Here is a 14,346-nt window from a genome sequence, read left to right as displayed (position 1 = left end):
ACAGGCACTGAGCAGGAATTAGAGCCCTGCTGTTGGATCTGTAGTCCCAGCTCACTGCGCTGTAGCACTTACTCAGAAGCTCCTGGTGGCTGCATTGGGAGCATCCCTGTAGCCACACTGGTACAAACACAGCAGCCACTCTTGGAGAAGACCATGGTGCCTCCTGAATGTTTCAGGTGCAGTGGGAGTCCTTGTCCATTGAGTGCATACACACATACACACACACACACACACACACACACACACACACACACACACACACACCTGCTTACACAAATTATTGGTTTGGTCTGGCTCCCTACCAGGAAGTCAGCCAGTGACATCCTCTCCCACTGAGGTCTACTCATTGCCCTGTTTCTTTCAAATTTAGAGGTATACCCAGTGCTCCAAGGAAGGACCATAGGATGAAGAGCCAAGTTCCTAGGCAACCATGCCAATAGATCCATTAGACTTGTCCAAGGAATCGTTCAGAACCTGAAGTAGAGAAAGACAGCACACAGACATCCTGGTACCCTCAGAGACACCGGAATAGTGCCTCTTGGCCAGTGCCTGGAATCAGGAAAGCATTTGCAGGAGATGAAGGAAGATAACGGTCTAAAAAGCAAAACAGGATGAAAAGGAGAAAAGGGAGAGAGAAGAACCTTGACGTTCCCCAGGCTTGTTAATGCCAGGTAAAACATTATAGGTGACAGAAGTCAAAGAGCCTTCATGAAGGACATAAAACTAACTTCAAACATCCTCCGCAGGGCCCTTCAGTTCCAGCTCACTGGGCCTGTGGAGTATGTCAGAGACCCTGCCTTCCTGCTTCCTCCAGAAGCCTGCCCATCACAAGGAGAGAAAGCTCTGCTGTAGTCAGAAGTGACCCCAGGCAACCACCATGCTGCCAGCATCTAACCCTACAACTGGCCCTTAAAATCCAGTAAACCACCAACCAGAATTGAGGCAAACACCTTGCGCTACCCTGGGCCACTCAGGGTGCAGCACGTGACCACTTAAATTTTTTTCCTCAAGGTTTTCACAGGACAGCAAAGAAAGTTATCTCAGTCCCCCCACCCAAAGCCTGGAGTGCTACTGCTTATTTACAATCTGTTTTTAATCTCAAAATTCTCAAGATTGCATTTGAATGTTGTAAACTGCACCACCAAATGTTGGTGTTCACTCTACACTTAAAAATAACATTTTTTAATGTCTGATCATTGAGAGGAGACTCCCACTGGAGGTGGTCAGTTTTTCTCATGCCTTTGCTGGCTCCTGATCAGATCCTGTGGATTCGGGTTCTGGAGGCCTGCTTGAGTAACTCCATAAATCACAGTCAGGATGGCATTCTGTCAGTCAGCAGGTGGCTTTGTTATTGACCCCACCAGAGTTGACCATCAGAGGATCCATCAATGCCAGCATCTATTTCACCATATGGGGCCGAAGCCCTGCTGGGCTGCAAGAGGCCAAGTCACCCACAAATTGCAATTCGTTGGCAGCAGGGGATTCTGCACAGGTCAGTGAAGAAGCCCTTAATAGTAGTGCAAGAATCAGGAGGCTCTACAACTGCCTGTGTGGATGTGTCTGTGCTTTCATACGTCACAGACCTTCCCTGGGACTCTCACTAAGTAGACAAGGCCGATGTCTTTGCCCTTTCTGTGGCAGGGACTTATCCATACACCCAGGAAACCAATGTCAGATTCTGATGGCAACATCACCATCTCACTTGTCTAAGGAGCTCAGAGTTAGCCCTTGCCAAGTCCAGCCTACTGGATCCCATTTCTGGCCCAATTCCCCCAACACATATGAAGGGATCATCCAGATTCTCAGGGTAGCCAGCTGTGAAGGCTCCCGATGCTCCTAATGGGTGAGTCAGATCCCACAGCTGCCATGGACCCATCCGGTAGCATGTTGGTTTCCAGCCATACTTCCTGACAGTTCACAAGGGCCACCAAAAGCAAAGAGAACAGTAATTCTTTTCTGACTTTAATAGCTGATGTTTCTGGGCCCCTCAGGACAGCGCAGGGGCAGCCTCCTAGACTGTGGAGTCTAAGAAGGACCTGCATGAAATATTCTAGGGAAAGCCATGTCTCCATTCAAAGGTTTAATTTTCTCTGGGATGGTTTTAACAGAAGTCTTCCTGCATTTGCCTCATCGAGGGCTTGACTGGAGAGCAAGGCATGTGTTTTCTGAGAATGAGAGGTCTGGTCTTGTTGATTGGTTGCTTGTTTCCTTCAGCCTGTTGCTTTTAGCTAGTCCCCCATTTGTAATAAAATCCAACTGCAGTTTATGAATGGTTTGATAAGAAGGAGGTGTATCTTTCCAGACTAACGCATTTTTTCAGGGATCCTAGATAATATATTTCAGGTTACCCTCACGAGAACACAACTGTCCCAAACTTGCAGGGATTTTTTTATTTTCAAACTTTAAAAGAAGAGCCTTTGGTAGACACAGGATCAGACAGTAACACATGGCCCTACAAATGTTGACCTCTGAACAAATGTTGGCTTTTATTAAACTATGGAGGTCCTTCTAGAACACATTCAAGGCTGCATGAGCAATCCCAGCTCGGTCTCTCCAGCTTTCAGGCATGCTGGCCCTGACCTAGGAGCAGCCAGTCACATGGCAAGAACCACAAGCCAAAACAGACCTCTTTTCTTCATAACCTATCTAGCCTCAGACATTCCGCTTTAACCACAAAAGAAACAACCAACTAAGCAAGACAGAAAGAAGAGGTTGAGCCGGTTTTTCAGGATTTCATGGTTAAGTTGTTTCAGTGTCAAATTATTTGTGCAACAGTATGTCTCAGCCTTTTGAATCAGGCACCAGGGAGGCTGCTGGAGGGAAGGCTCGAAAGAGGAATCCAACCCCAAATTTGCTCCGCGGTCTCACTGTGGTTTAAAGACACTCTGTGAGTGAAGCCAGCCTTCAAGAGAAGGGGTGACTCACCTTTTCCCAAAGCGGGGAGAAGGGGAGATGGAAGTCACCTAAGGAAGACAAGGCATGTCACCTAATCACCTTTACCCCCAGGTGAGCAGGAAGCAAGAGCACCTGGCAGAGGGGAGGAGGACACAGGCCAGGAGAGAAGCTGGTGGAAGTGGTCACCTTTTGCAGCCGCCATCTTGGAAGAGAAAAAGGTAACTGTGTAAGGCAGACTGATTCATGTGGTGATATTGTGTCCCCCAATATATTGTGCATCCTAATAAACTTATCTGGGGTCAGAGGACAGAATGGCCGCTAGATAGACATAGAGGCCAGAAAATGGTGGCACACACCTTTAATCCTATCACTTGGGAGGCAGAGATCCACCCGGATCTCTGTGAGTTCAAAGCCACACTGGAAACAGCCAGGCATGGTGACTCACGCTTTTAATCCCAGGAAGTGACAGCAAGAGGCAGAAAGGTATATAAGGCATGTGGACCAGGAACTAGAGCCTGGTTAAGCTTTTAGGCTTTTGAGCAGCAGTTCAGCTGAGATTCATTTGGATGAGGACTCAGGGGCTTCCAGTCTGAGGAAACAGGATTAGCTGAGGAATTGGCAAGGTGAGGAAGCTGTGGCTTGTTCTGTTTCTCTGATCTTCCAGCGTTCACCCCAATAACTGGCACTGGGTTTGTTTTTATTAATGAGACCTTCTAACAATTTGTGCTACAGATTTGTTGAAGCAGCACTGAGGGCCCAGGCTGAGAAACACAGCTGTGATGGTTGAGACAACACAGGGTGGCTTAGCTCTTTCTCTCCCCTGGTCCAGCTAATTAGAGGCCGGAGAAGGAGCTCTACGCAGCTGGGTGGTCCTAGTGGAACCAGTGAAGGAAGTTCAGAGAGGGGAGATAGTGTGAGTGCATGTCTGGGTTGAAGCAGAGAAGAAACAAGCCAAGGGTGGCCTCGGGCCTCTGCCGAGGGGAAAGGCCTGCAGAGCTGGGGCCTGACAAGGTCTGGAAGCAGGTTTACGGTGTGAGGGATAAAAGAAACAGGATATCCTGCCAACAGACGGAGGAGTTCAGAACTCCAGCTTGAGCAAGGTCCAGCTCTAGCCTAACTCTAGATCTGTGATAAGACCTAGCAGTTAGAGACTAGGAGGTAGGGTTAGCAAATGGGCCATCACCATGGAGATTGATGTGGCCCAGGATGCCTGGTGTGTAAGATAAACTACTAGATATGTGCACTCATGTTCCTGGACTGGGGGAGCAGCTGAAAGGCCCGTGGCTATAACCAAAGGGAATGTCTGCACCACAGTGCTGGTGGCAATGGTGCACACGGCACCCAACTTAGATCAAGCTATCGTCGAGCTACTGAGCGCGTAAACAACCTTCATAACTAAAATACAATGCAAAGACGTCAGGAAGCAAAACTCAGACCTTCGTTCAATTCTGGATCCATTTCAGCTCCACAACTTGAGGGGAAAGCACAGAGGACCGGATTTGTAGAAAGCCATAAAAATTACTAAAATAGATACAAGCCTAGTCTGCACTAAAGTTAACTAGGATGCAACATGGTTTCCAAGACAAAATTTTAGCAAATGAAGACTGACTGGCCCAGCTGTACCTGTGGGCTGCTCACTATCAAAGCTGGGACGTGCACAGTCCTGACCCCAGGGGCCTGCCTCTATATGACCAGGTTACTCTGGAGCCAGCTTCTGGAAAAGCTAAGACAGCAGTGAAGAATTCTGAAATAAACAATAGACCAGTGTTCTAGAAAATGAACAGACTTGTGACGTCGCTTCCCTGGGATGAGAAGAGGGGGAGACAGACTGACGTCCCAGAAAGTGGATTCTGCATGAAGATCAGAGGAGACACTCAGATGGTGGGAAGAAGCCGAGGCCACTGCCCAGGAAATGAGTTTTTGCTTAGTCTAGTGTTTCTGAGTCCAAACTTTTCGTATTTGGTTGAGCAACAATACTCAGAGCCCTTAGGTCCTATCCAACCTCCAGGACTCTCTAGAATGTTCCTCCTCCTCATGTTACTTCACCATTTCAGCTTGACGATATTGTCTTATCACCAGGCTTCCCCATCTGCTTATTTAAGATTACTATACAGTTTATCTTTTAATAATTTGTGATTATCTCATTCTGTCCTCTCAAAATTCACATAGTGATATCTTAACCCCAGACCCTCAGAATGGGGCTATGTTGGGTATAGGGTCCTTAAAGAGATAATCAACTTTAAATGAGGCTATCAGGGTGTGCTCTCATCCAACCCAACTGGTGTCCTTTCAGAAGGAAGGAGTGTGGACCCACAGATGCTTGCTGCCCCTTTTTGGTATGAGACAGAGGGAAGTCTGGATGAAGACAGAAGAGCAGACCATCTGCAAACACAGAGGATTCTCAGGGTTCAAACCTGCCCACACTTTACTCCTAGACCACCACACTCCAGAACCATCGGAAACGCTTTTGTTGTGCAAGCCCTCCCCACCTTGTTGGTGCCCGCCCTAGCCAACACTAGTCAGATGCACTGGGGTCCATTTAGCCGCTTCCTGGTTTAATTTCCCACTAGTGTGCACATTTCATGCCAATGATCCTCCTTGTCCATCTTGCCCCCCATGCTAGAGACCTCTGGGTCCTATGCCTGCAAAACCACAGGCACTGGAGGAATAGATTAACAACTATTGAGTTCTATTTTTAGGTAAAGAGTATTTGGATCTGAGAGGTCTAAGCCAGCAAAGGAGGCCTTCTGGAATTTGGGTTGAAATCCTTGTTTTCAGCAGAAGAAAGAATGGATTCTCCCTTGATTTCAAACAGCACTGGTGGAATGCCAGACACTGTCGGCCGAAGCACCAAACAGCTCCTGCAAGGCCTCTCGCCGAGCGCTGATGCTGAGGTTGTGTTATTTATTTCTGTTTTTAAAGGCAAATGCTTTCCTGTGAATGAGGACCTGCACCATTCTGAATGCCCCTTTTGTTCCACCGAATTATCCACTTAACCATTGCCCTGAACAAGAAATGGCTATTTTTTTAAGTCTCAAAAGCAAAAGATAGAGAAAACATGACAATCACTCATTGACAATTTCCTGCAAATTCTTATTATTTTCATTGACAATGAAATATAGCATTTTCTGAGTCTATGCTCCCTGGACATCATGCATTATATAGTTAGTGTTTTGAGGTATGGCCTACATCATATGCCCAAAGTTCAGCTGGGGACCTCTTCGAGTATCTTTTATTCATTATGAATGGTAAATGGAGATCATGTATTGTAACAGAGAGCTTTGACAGTCACGGATCCAAAAACTCCTTCAGAAAGAAACTAAATAATGTCACGGTGCCTAAAACCAACAATGAGTTAGAGCATGGATTTCTTTGATTCCCAAGCCCTAATCTGTAACACTTGGGAGGCCACATCACACATGTACAAACATGTACACATCAACACTTTCAAACACACTCATACACTCCCATTAAAGGTGGAAGAAGAAAGTGATTATCTATGAAAAAGTAAGAAAATTCCTAGTTTTAAAACTAATGTCAGATCAAGAGTATAAAATAAAAATATAAAATTCAAATACAAGTCATGTACACCAGACATGTGTCTGACTGATTATATGTATATCTTCAGGAGTAAACACGTCTGAAATAAATATCCTTTCCCACATTGCCCTTATCTTACATGTGCAGTAGTCCCCCCCCATCCAAAGCTTAACTTTCCCAGGTTCAATTACCCTTAAGCGACTGTATCCTCCAAAAAGTTAAGTGTAAAATTCCAGAAATAAACAATTCATAGTGAAAATGTGCATTGTTCTGTAAAGTGTAATGAACTCTCCCATTATCCCACTCCATCCTGCCCAAGATAGAAATGATACCTTTATTCAGTGTATCTATTGTGTATATGCTACCCACTTGTTAATTACCTAGTAACTTTTTCAGTCATCCAATTGGCTCTTGCAAGTATCTAGGTACTTTTGTTCTAGTAACATCTTCTTACACATAGTATCCTCCTACTAGGATCACAATGCCTAATTTGTGTTACTTTAGCTAATCACCTGCACATTGTATCAGCTCCTAGTCTTACCCTAAGAAGAAGAGTAAATACAGTACAAGTTATTCTGAGAGGTAGGAGAGAGCAGTCACATTCACATTACTATTATCATGCATTGTTAAAACTTTTTTATTTATTATAGTTAGTGCTAAAGTCTTATTGTACCTAACCTATGAGTTCTAAATGGTCATAGATATCTAAATAGAGGGAAAAGCACGATGTGTATAGAATCTGGTACCATCTGTGATTTCAGGTTCTGCTTGGCTCTTGGAACATGCTCCCTGCAGATAAAGGGACTTTCTATACTACCAGTGTGTGCCAAGTTTGATCCTTGGTCCCCTTTTCTTCTCTCTCCCAATCTTCTCCTACTATACTTTCTCGAATTCAATTCTCACTCTGTAGAACGACTCCCCAAACCATATCTAACTCCTGCTCCCTCTTCCAGCTTTCAGCCCCTCATCTCTACTCACCTACACAATGTTTCCATTGCAACACCGCACAGTTGCCCTGAGCCCAGCATACCTGAGGAAAAGCATATTGCCTCCCCCGCAGCCAGCTTCGTCAACTCATTGTTTTGTTCTTCCACCCCCTTTTCTGGTATAAAACACTGTCAACTGTCTGCACCAGAAATACTGATTGGAAAAACCTATCATGGTCATTAGCTTCAACATATACTCACCTTTCTCTGAGAAATACCACCAGGTCAATGTGTTTCAACACATTGTATACAAAAATAAAGCACAGCTCTTTGCCCTGTTACATTTGGGCTACCGCCCAACCACATTCTGAAATAACTGCATTCTTGGGCATTATTTTTTTTAACCATCAATTATTCAAGCAACAGCTCATAAGAAACAGCTGCTCTTCTTTCAATAAGTAAAACAATATGACCAGACAACATCAATGTCCACACAGCAACACACACGTAGGCAAATATGGAGCAGAGATGGAAGGCAGGGATCTCGTATATCACAAAATATTCCTTCCAGAGTATTCCAAGAAAAGTGCAAGACTTGAGGACACACAGCGGCTCATGGGAGCCATTGTTTTTAAGGGTCTGAGTCCATTATGCTGTTCCCAGATAAAAGGCTATGAAATTCCTAACGGGGCCAGTTCTACCATCTCGGCCACCATATTTGCTTGTTAGCAGGTGACAGTCTCCAGATGTAAACACAGACACTGCCCACATGGGGATGGGAAGGAACAGGAAGCCGCAAACACCACCAGCTGCAGTCTGGGCCACCAGCATGTGCATTAGCTTAGCGATGGGAACAAGATGAAGGCTTGTGAGCACATGTGTGTGACAGAACCACAGCCCTCTTGGGACATGTGGCTTCGGTGAAGACATGAACCAAGTGAGCAAGAAGTACCTGTGGTGGTCTCATTAAACGGTCCCGGACCCTTAATGGGAGAACCATCACTCTTGATCCATTCACCTCCTAAATCGGGGAAATGCAACTGGATAGTTAGAAACACGGTCTGCGGGATTCTCACAAGTTCCATACATCTTAGCGACTAGTTGAATGGTCTTTCAGAAGGCTGGGCTCAGGCTGGGAACAACTCCACACCTAAGCTTTAGTTGTAGGGTCTGCACATGGCTAGTTGAGCCATGTTGAAAAACATCACACACACACACACACACACACACACACACACACACACACACACACGCAGAAGAAAAAGCAACCCTCTCTCCTAATTTTCATCTTTGGTCTTGCCATACAAGCCTACCGTGTGGATTGTTTGGGAATCGTTTGGTTATTCTAATTTTAATTTTTAAGTTATATTTACTTATTGGGGTGTGTGCATTCCACACTGTGCATGTGTGGATCAGAGGATCATGTACAGAAGTCAGTTCTCTCCTTCCACTGTGTGGGCTTTAGGGATCAAACCCAGGTCATCAATCAGTCTTGGTGGCATGTGCCTTTGCCCACAGAGCCATCTCACCAGTCCATTAATTCGGTGTTTTTATTGGCACGAAGAAGCAAGGAGAGAGGGCTCCCCCAGTCTCATCAGCTCAGCACAGCCTCCCGTTCCAGGTCAGACTTACCGGGTGGGCTCTCAGCTCTGTAAACCGGGCGGCTCACTCCGCTGTGGTTCTCTGCGGTAACCAGCACAAAGTACACCACCCCCGGCTCTGCAACACACGGTTCCCATCAAACCACCGTCCCAAGCCTCCAGAAACACACACTTCATTCATTAACCGTCTCACTTACACCAGCTATAACCAAGCATAAAAGCCCAAATCCAGTAGCAAATCCAACAGTAGCTTTCTCTTTGGCTTTACGAAAATCGCTAACATTCTCGCCATGCAGCAGAAACATGGCTGACCCTAAGAGCACCAGCTGCAGTTAGTACAAAGTGCAGGCAAGTATAACAAACCTGGACTCCTACACCACTGATAACAGACTCAGGGTTTTTAATATGAGCCCAGCTGAGGGATTAGAACTCACTAACCACATAGTATCTGAACACAGTGTCACAAACTACTAACACTGAACATGGAAGCTCCAAATGGAAAGATCTAGAAAAAATAAATAATAAATAAATAAATATCAATGAAACTCATAAAATCTTTATTGCTCTACATAAAGCTCCGTGGAATTTTTCTTTTTCATAGTAAAATGTTCCCCAGGCTATGTCTGCATGTGGTTTTTGACTACTTCAACTAAAAAAGAAAAAAAAAGCTAGAAAAATATTTCCTGGAATTCTGAAAATGCTAATCTTGAAATAATTAGGCTTTGCTTTTTCACTTTGGTCTCAGGGTCACGGCAAGCAGCAGAGGTCTCCTTGGCTGAACCCCTGAAGCTGCTGGGACCCAAAAGGAAACCAATAGGACCACAGGCCAAAGAGGACACACCCTGGACTAAGAGTTTTCAAAACCAAAACTAAACAACACCAATGTCCCTCAAAATGAATGACTGTCTTTTAACAGGTGGGCAGGGAGTCATTCCTTAAAGAGATTAAAGTCTTCATGGGGAGAGATGAAGGGTTGGAGAGATGGGGGTTTGCCCTGTTGAAAACCCAAGTGATAATGGCATTTCTCAAAGTCAAGGGCATTTTTTAAAAACAAAACCTCATTCATCTTTGAGCCAGAAGTTCAAGACCATCTGGGACACCTGCTTTGCTCAAGCCTGACTTGTGTCTCTCTATGGCAGGAGCTGGTGGCATTGAGGGTCTGGCACAAGCTGCCGAGCTAACGGGGAAATGTTCCAGGTCCCACCAGAATACAGAATTGTGCTTTGCCAGGCTTTATTCACTCTGGACTCTTTTGAATTCCCCAGCAATGGAGTCCACATGTCTCTGACTCCCATCCAGTTAACTCATCGTTTACTTGGGAGACGTTGTTTAGTGGGTGATACAGATCTTCGTCACGTATTTTTCTTCTCAACAGCAAACACAACCACCCAGCATGTAAGCAAATATGGCCCCGCTCATGCCTTTGGCCTGATGGCATCCACACTTAACCTCACAGCTGGACTGGGGGTGGGAGCCACAGCGCTTCAGAGGACTGTGTGTTTAGCTGGAGGCAGGAAGAAGGCAAGCTGGACACCTCTATGTCTGCTTTCTACATTTTCTGTTCAGTTGCCCAAAGAATACAGTGGTACCCAGCAGAAGGTGGAGAAGGAGTAAGTCCAGAGACTCAGCCAGGGCGTTGATGCTAAGGGGTCGACTAGAATCCATGCCAGGATCAGAACACTGACATGGCATGAGGAATGCCTGGTTTTCTGCAGCTGCCTCTGTGGCATCCTCACGCCCGGTCTCAGAGTTGTAACCTAACATGATGGTAGGAATTTCAGCAGAAGAAAAGAGGGTATAAAGGCAGCATCTCAAAGCCAGAGTCCAGACCCCCAAAGCTCTACCTTTAAGATAAGGCACACTGAGGCAAGACTTAAAATGTCTCCAATTTCCAGAATTAACTGAAAATAAAGTTTCAGTTTCAGAAAAGGTTATCCTGTCCACATGCCTGATCTTCTGCATCCCTTCACAGTGACATGATACATTAGACTTTGGGCAATTCAGGAGTTAGGGGCCCCAGTCCCCATGCAGGGGAAAGCCTGCATATAATAACTTTGACCTTCCCAACAATCTTAGCTACAAAGAGCTTGCTGCTGACTGGAAGCCTCATGGACCACAGGAGTCAAGTGATACCTATTCCCATTTTATATGTTCCACATTGAATGGCAGGTAAATCAGAGCGGCAAGATATAATTTTTTTACTGACATGTGTGATTTACCGTGGAGGTGGACTGCGCACAGAGCGAGGTGGCCGACATTGCCAGGGTCCGTTTTCTGCAGTCATGATTTAGTACCTCAGCCTTTGTTTATACATCTCTTGAAGACAAGGGGTGCTGCTCTAACATCTTCTCTGTTGCTGTGATAATACACTCTGACCCAAAGCAACCTCTCTTACATTTCCAGGTCACACTCCATCACTGAGGGAAATCAGGACAGGAACTCAAGCAAGGGCTCAATGCAGAAACCCTGGGGAAAGGCTGCTTGCTGGTTTGCTCTCTGGCTCACCTTTGGACTTACTTAGCTTTTTTACATGGCTCAGGACCACCTGCCTAGGGATGTTGCTGCCCACAGTGGGCTGGGCCCTCTTATATCAATTAATACTCAAGACAGTCTCCCATAGGCATGCCCACAGGCCAACATGACTTGGTGACTTCTCAGCTGAGGCTCTCCTCTCAGATGCCTCTAGCCTGTGCCGTGTTGACGATTAAGACTAATTGAGACAGGTGCTATGTGTGGTTCTAAGTGTTTGCGTATATAATTGATAAATGCTAGCTTTAAACAGATTTGTATATTACATTATAGCAGTAGATGATAATGCCGAGTTATTTATGTATTTTCTGCATTTTGACACAACCAACCTTTTCATGATATCACGAGGCTTTGCAGTTCTTCAGCAAGCTTTTTTTTCCAATTGTCACAAGCCTCCACCCCCCAAAAAAATTCCACATATGAGCAGACCCACATAGTTTAAACCAAAGTTGTTCAAGGGTCAGCTGTACTTAATTATTAAATGGCTGATGAATGGGAAAATGTTCATATTAGGCTATTAAACCATCTAATAGTCAAGTTTCTATAAGACCAAAAAATAAAAGAGCAGTACGTTTTCCAAAGCACATTCAAAAACTAAAGCTTTCTATTTCATTTTGAGGTTAGAAGTGCTTGGGTTAAGTGTGTGGGCAAGAAGCCTGAGGTAAAACCAAACGGCCTCACGGTGAAGCCTCAAAGAATAACCTGCTGTGTCTCAGAACCCGGCTTCCTGTTTCCAGAGACTCCTGGGCAGCCTGGGCCAGCCACACTCTGTCTTGCAGACAGTTATCCTAAGAACATAGCTACAAATGTTGATGCGAGCGGGAAGTTAGTTGCGAGCGGGAAGAAGAGCAAGTCACTTACCCACATCCTCAATAAGGAAGGAGTTTGTCTCCGCATTCACCTTGATGTACTTAAGACTTTTCAGTGCCTTCCCATAGGCAATGTTGTAATGCTCCACGGGTCTACTGGCAGCATCTTTGGGTGGGTCCCATGTGACCTTCAGGCCCATTTTAGTGGACAGCAGTTTCACATGCCTTGGCTTCAGTGGGTGGTCAACTATACAAACAGTGCAACTATCAACTTCACAGTGAGGGCAGACTGGGGGAAGAAGTTTTTGATGTTCCCTGACATTGTTAGTAAGAATGTAAATGACATTTGATCTGTCTGATCCTAAAGACTTGAGTGCAATCATGTTTGCACATCATCACAGCGTGACAGCGAAACAAACATGCCAATCCCACATGGGGCTCTGTGTTTTGGATAAACTGTGGGTGGTAAATTTAAACCAAACGGGGGGGGGGGGGTCAAAATAAACCCTTGGTGTTCCTTGCCTTGATTATGCGGACAAGTCAGGGCAAGCGAAACAAAGGAGTAATTTCATAGATTCTCCAGGAGCAGTTGTTCACTACATCTGTTCCCGGGGTCATGTATGTTAAGTTGGACAGCTTTGGAACACCTTGAAGGCGGCAGTATGACCAGGGTTAGGAAGAATATCCACCATACTCAAAGTGAGGAGACAAAAGCGCTGATTTCCATGAAGAAAACAAACCAAGGCCATCACAAGGTTAAAGGGGACTTAAAACTCTGCTTTTATCTGTATATATACTTTATTTTTAAATTGTTCCATATTTCCCAGAAAGAAAAAAAAATAGACCGTTAAGTAGGAGCATTGTGAAGATGGAATGTCAGCTCAGGGCTTATGAACACAGGCTGCTCTTGCAGAGGACACATGCAGGTCCCCAGCACCCACATGGTACAGGATCATCTGTAGCCCCAGTTCCAAAGGATCCAACACCCACTAATGGCCTCCGTAGGCACTGCACCGCACGAGCATGGTGATGCACTTGCAGAAATGCAAACAAAATAGTTCCACACATAAAATAATTTTTAAAAGTACCATTGCATCTTCAATTATGAGGTCTTAAAGTTTTCTTCGTTTTCAAAATTGCCAAGATAACACATAACGTTTTACCTAACAACGTCTCTCAGTTCACTGTGTTACTGGAACTGTAGTGTAAGATGGTGGCAACGTGTGCTAGATATTCATAAAGCAACTGCAACAGCTAAACAGATTTTCAGCTCATTTGGGCAATAAGATGACTGACTATTCAGTAACACGAGGAACTCTCAGAAAAAAAAACTCCAAAAAATGTAACCAAAGTGGGGTGGGGGGAGAAGCCCTTAATTTCAGTAGCATTAAGAAAAATGCACTTGGACTCTCATAGAGGAAGTGGAAACCAACGTTTTCCTGAGGACACACATACACGAGTTAGCATGTGATTTTGACACCAATGAACCCGCTGAACAGAAGAACGCAGGTGACTGTAACATTCGCCACACATTCCCTCTCTGAACATTGCCCCACCGCCTCTGGAGGAAAGCGTGTTGGGAGTATTCACAACATGAGTAAAGAGGATGGATTTGATGCCTTTGGAAGCGTTAGAGGAAGGATGTTCAGTCTGGGGACAAAAAACAAGATGTTAGGTGATGTTCATTGACCACAATCCACAGAGGACCCCTCCCAACTCCGGATATGAAGCTCTGCAGTGCCATGAAGGAGAATTCACAGGTAAACCATCTTCAAGCCATAGAGACAGAATGCCAATGCTTCCTGGGCCTGAGAAATGAGCCATACTTGCTTTTCCCAAGTCAGAAAGCACTTCATCATTGCCATCTAGAAAGAAGAGCCATCTACGAACATTGGCTTTACTTCCCTGCTGTGCCTGTGTGCTAACCAGCTTCCTGTCACTCACATAAAATATCAGAGAGAGTCAACTTAGAAACAAGAGGGCCTTCTCTTGGTCATGGTGTGGGAAGTGTCTGTCCACGATTGGTTGTTCCTGTGGCCCTTGGAT

At 45.2% G+C, this 14,346-nt stretch overlaps 1 protein-coding gene across 1 annotated transcript in view; it reads right to left on the bottom strand.

The window, feature by feature from the left end:
- The window catches only part of Fndc1 (fibronectin type III domain containing 1), a 61,504-nt gene extending 48,821 nt beyond the window's left edge, over positions 1-12,683 (bottom strand). Inside the window, exons 1-3 of the mRNA XM_059272476.1 lie at positions 12,353-12,683; positions 8,994-9,080; positions 8,314-8,382 (exon numbers count right to left, since the gene is read on the bottom strand). Coding sequence (XP_059128459.1) covers positions 8,314-8,382; positions 8,994-9,080; positions 12,353-12,683 — 487 coding nt within the window. The remainder of the gene's footprint in view (positions 1-8,313; positions 8,383-8,993; positions 9,081-12,352) is intronic.
- Positions 12,684-14,346: the final 1,663 nt, after the last annotated feature.

Source organism: Peromyscus eremicus, chromosome 8b (assembly GCF_949786415.1).
Source record: "Peromyscus eremicus chromosome 8b, PerEre_H2_v1, whole genome shotgun sequence".
In the NCBI taxonomy this organism is placed as follows: domain Eukaryota; kingdom Metazoa; phylum Chordata; class Mammalia; order Rodentia; family Cricetidae; genus Peromyscus; species Peromyscus eremicus.
The sequence above is the reverse complement of the archived record's forward strand: the minus strand, read 5'-3'. Positions and strand labels throughout refer to the sequence as shown.